This window comes from Natator depressus, chromosome 1 (genome assembly GCF_965152275.1).
Source record: "Natator depressus isolate rNatDep1 chromosome 1, rNatDep2.hap1, whole genome shotgun sequence".
Taxonomy (NCBI): Eukaryota; Metazoa; Chordata; order Testudines; family Cheloniidae; genus Natator; species Natator depressus.
Genome location: NC_134234.1, coordinates 161,956,987 through 161,958,686, shown reverse-complemented (window position 1 = coordinate 161,958,686; position 1,700 = coordinate 161,956,987). Strand labels below are relative to the sequence as shown.

At 59.8% G+C, this 1,700-nt stretch overlaps 1 protein-coding gene across 1 annotated transcript in view; it reads left to right on the top strand.

Annotated features, from left to right (window-relative positions):
* The first annotated feature begins 1,106 nt into the window (after positions 1-1,106).
* Positions 1,107-1,700, top strand: part of MRPS6 (mitochondrial ribosomal protein S6) — a 72,924-nt gene continuing 72,330 nt past the window's right edge. The window contains exon 1 of the mRNA XM_074970333.1: positions 1,107-1,166. Within this exon, the coding sequence (XP_074826434.1) occupies positions 1,122-1,166 (45 nt within the window). The 5' untranslated portion in view covers positions 1,107-1,121. The remainder of the gene's footprint in view (positions 1,167-1,700) is intronic.

The following is a 1,700-nucleotide window of genomic DNA, read 5'->3' as shown; positions in this document are numbered from 1 at the left end:
CTCTGGATCACAGGGCAAATTGTGCATGTGTCTGGCACGGGTAGTTGTGTGTGTAAGGGTCTCTTTTTTGGGGGGCACAGGGATGTGTATTGATGTTTTTGGAATACTGGCATGTGTGTGTTGCAATGGTGTCACTGGCAGAGTGTATCACTGCCCTGATGTGTATAGGGGGAGGGGCGTGTGACAGATATAGCAATTTCCTGCAATATCCTTGGAAAATCTTAGTGTATTAAATGCAAAGTTTATGTATTGTTGTGGGCTGGGATTGTTACCTCTAGCTGGGGAGATGTGATGTGAGGGCTGGGAGTTCAAAGGACTATACTGTACTGAAATTGTGCCAGACAAGAATGGATTTTTGGGGACATTAGGTGTGCAATGGAGTTCCAGGGAAGTACCTAAGGAGAGGTTAAGGCAAATTCCCCACCTCTGGTTATGCAAAAACCCAGCCTTTTGAAGCTCTGCTCTGAGAAGGTAGTTGTCTGCTGATTACCTGTTCCTGGAGGTTGGAGGACAAAGGATCTGTATAAGGAAACAGGCTGATCTGCCCAGTTTGGGTTCTGGTTCTGAATCTGAGAGAGCTATGCACTTATAAACATAGGGAAAACCCAGTTATGGGTTCATGGCTTTTAAAATGCTCAGTGGTAAATTATAACTATAGGCAATTACGCTATTCATGCCGTTTGGAGAGAAAGCAACCTGCAGACGCTGGCCTGTTTAGGCCATCTGGCTTGTAGGGAACTGTGTAGTCTAGAAAAACCTTGGTCAGGAGGTGGAGGGATGCGGGTCTCAATCCAAGGCAGGTGATGGCTGAGGAGCCAGGAGCCTAGAGTGGATGTGCTTGGTGGGCCATGGGGGGGAATACAGATCAGATGCCTTGGACTGTGTCAGGGCTCTCTGGCACTGAAGTGTTTCCCCTTTCCAGGAGCACGGGGTGTGTGCGTGTGTGTGCGTGTAAGGGCCAGGGGCTTGGAACACTGAGCGATGTGTGGGTGTGGACCCCTGGCAGCACATCTCAGTGGGGCAGGGAGTCACTGGCCCGAGTGGGTGTATGTCTGCGGGGCCCCCTGAGGCTGGCGGCCTGGGCGGGGCGATGCCCTTGGCACAGGGGTGTGTCTGTGCCGATGTTTCTGGAACATCCTGCCAGCTGCCCCCCACCGTCCGGAGAGGTCTGCGAGGCCGCGCGTCACTGACGGGGGGACGAGGGGGGCGGGGCAGATTGTGCGTGTGTCAGGCGTTGGCTCGGTTGCCCCGTGCGCTCCCCGAGCGGAGGAGGAGGAGGAAGGGGGGTGTGTGTGTATCTGTCTGTGCCTACTGGGGGGGGGGCGGACACAGTGGAAACTTCCACTCCCTGCAGCAGCAGCAGCAGCAGCGCGGAAGCCGCCGCCGCAGGAGGGGGCGGGGCTGGCGCCTCCCCCCCGCACGCTTCGGGCCGCCTGCGACCCCCGCCGGGCGCCAGCCCCGCGCAGCCCCCGGCCGGCTGCGGGCCGGAGGGGGCGCGCGTGGGGGGGAGGGGGCGCGCCTAGCTCGGCCGGGGCTAGACTCGGCGGGGCCTGGCTCCGAGGCCGGCGGGGGGGCGGGGCGCTGCTGTGGGTGGAGCCTGCGCAGCTGGCGGCGGCGCCCTTTAAGCAGCGACGCTCGCCCGCCTCCCGCTTGTGCAGCCTGGGACCCAGCAGCGCCGCGCCGCGCCCGAGCAGCCCCAG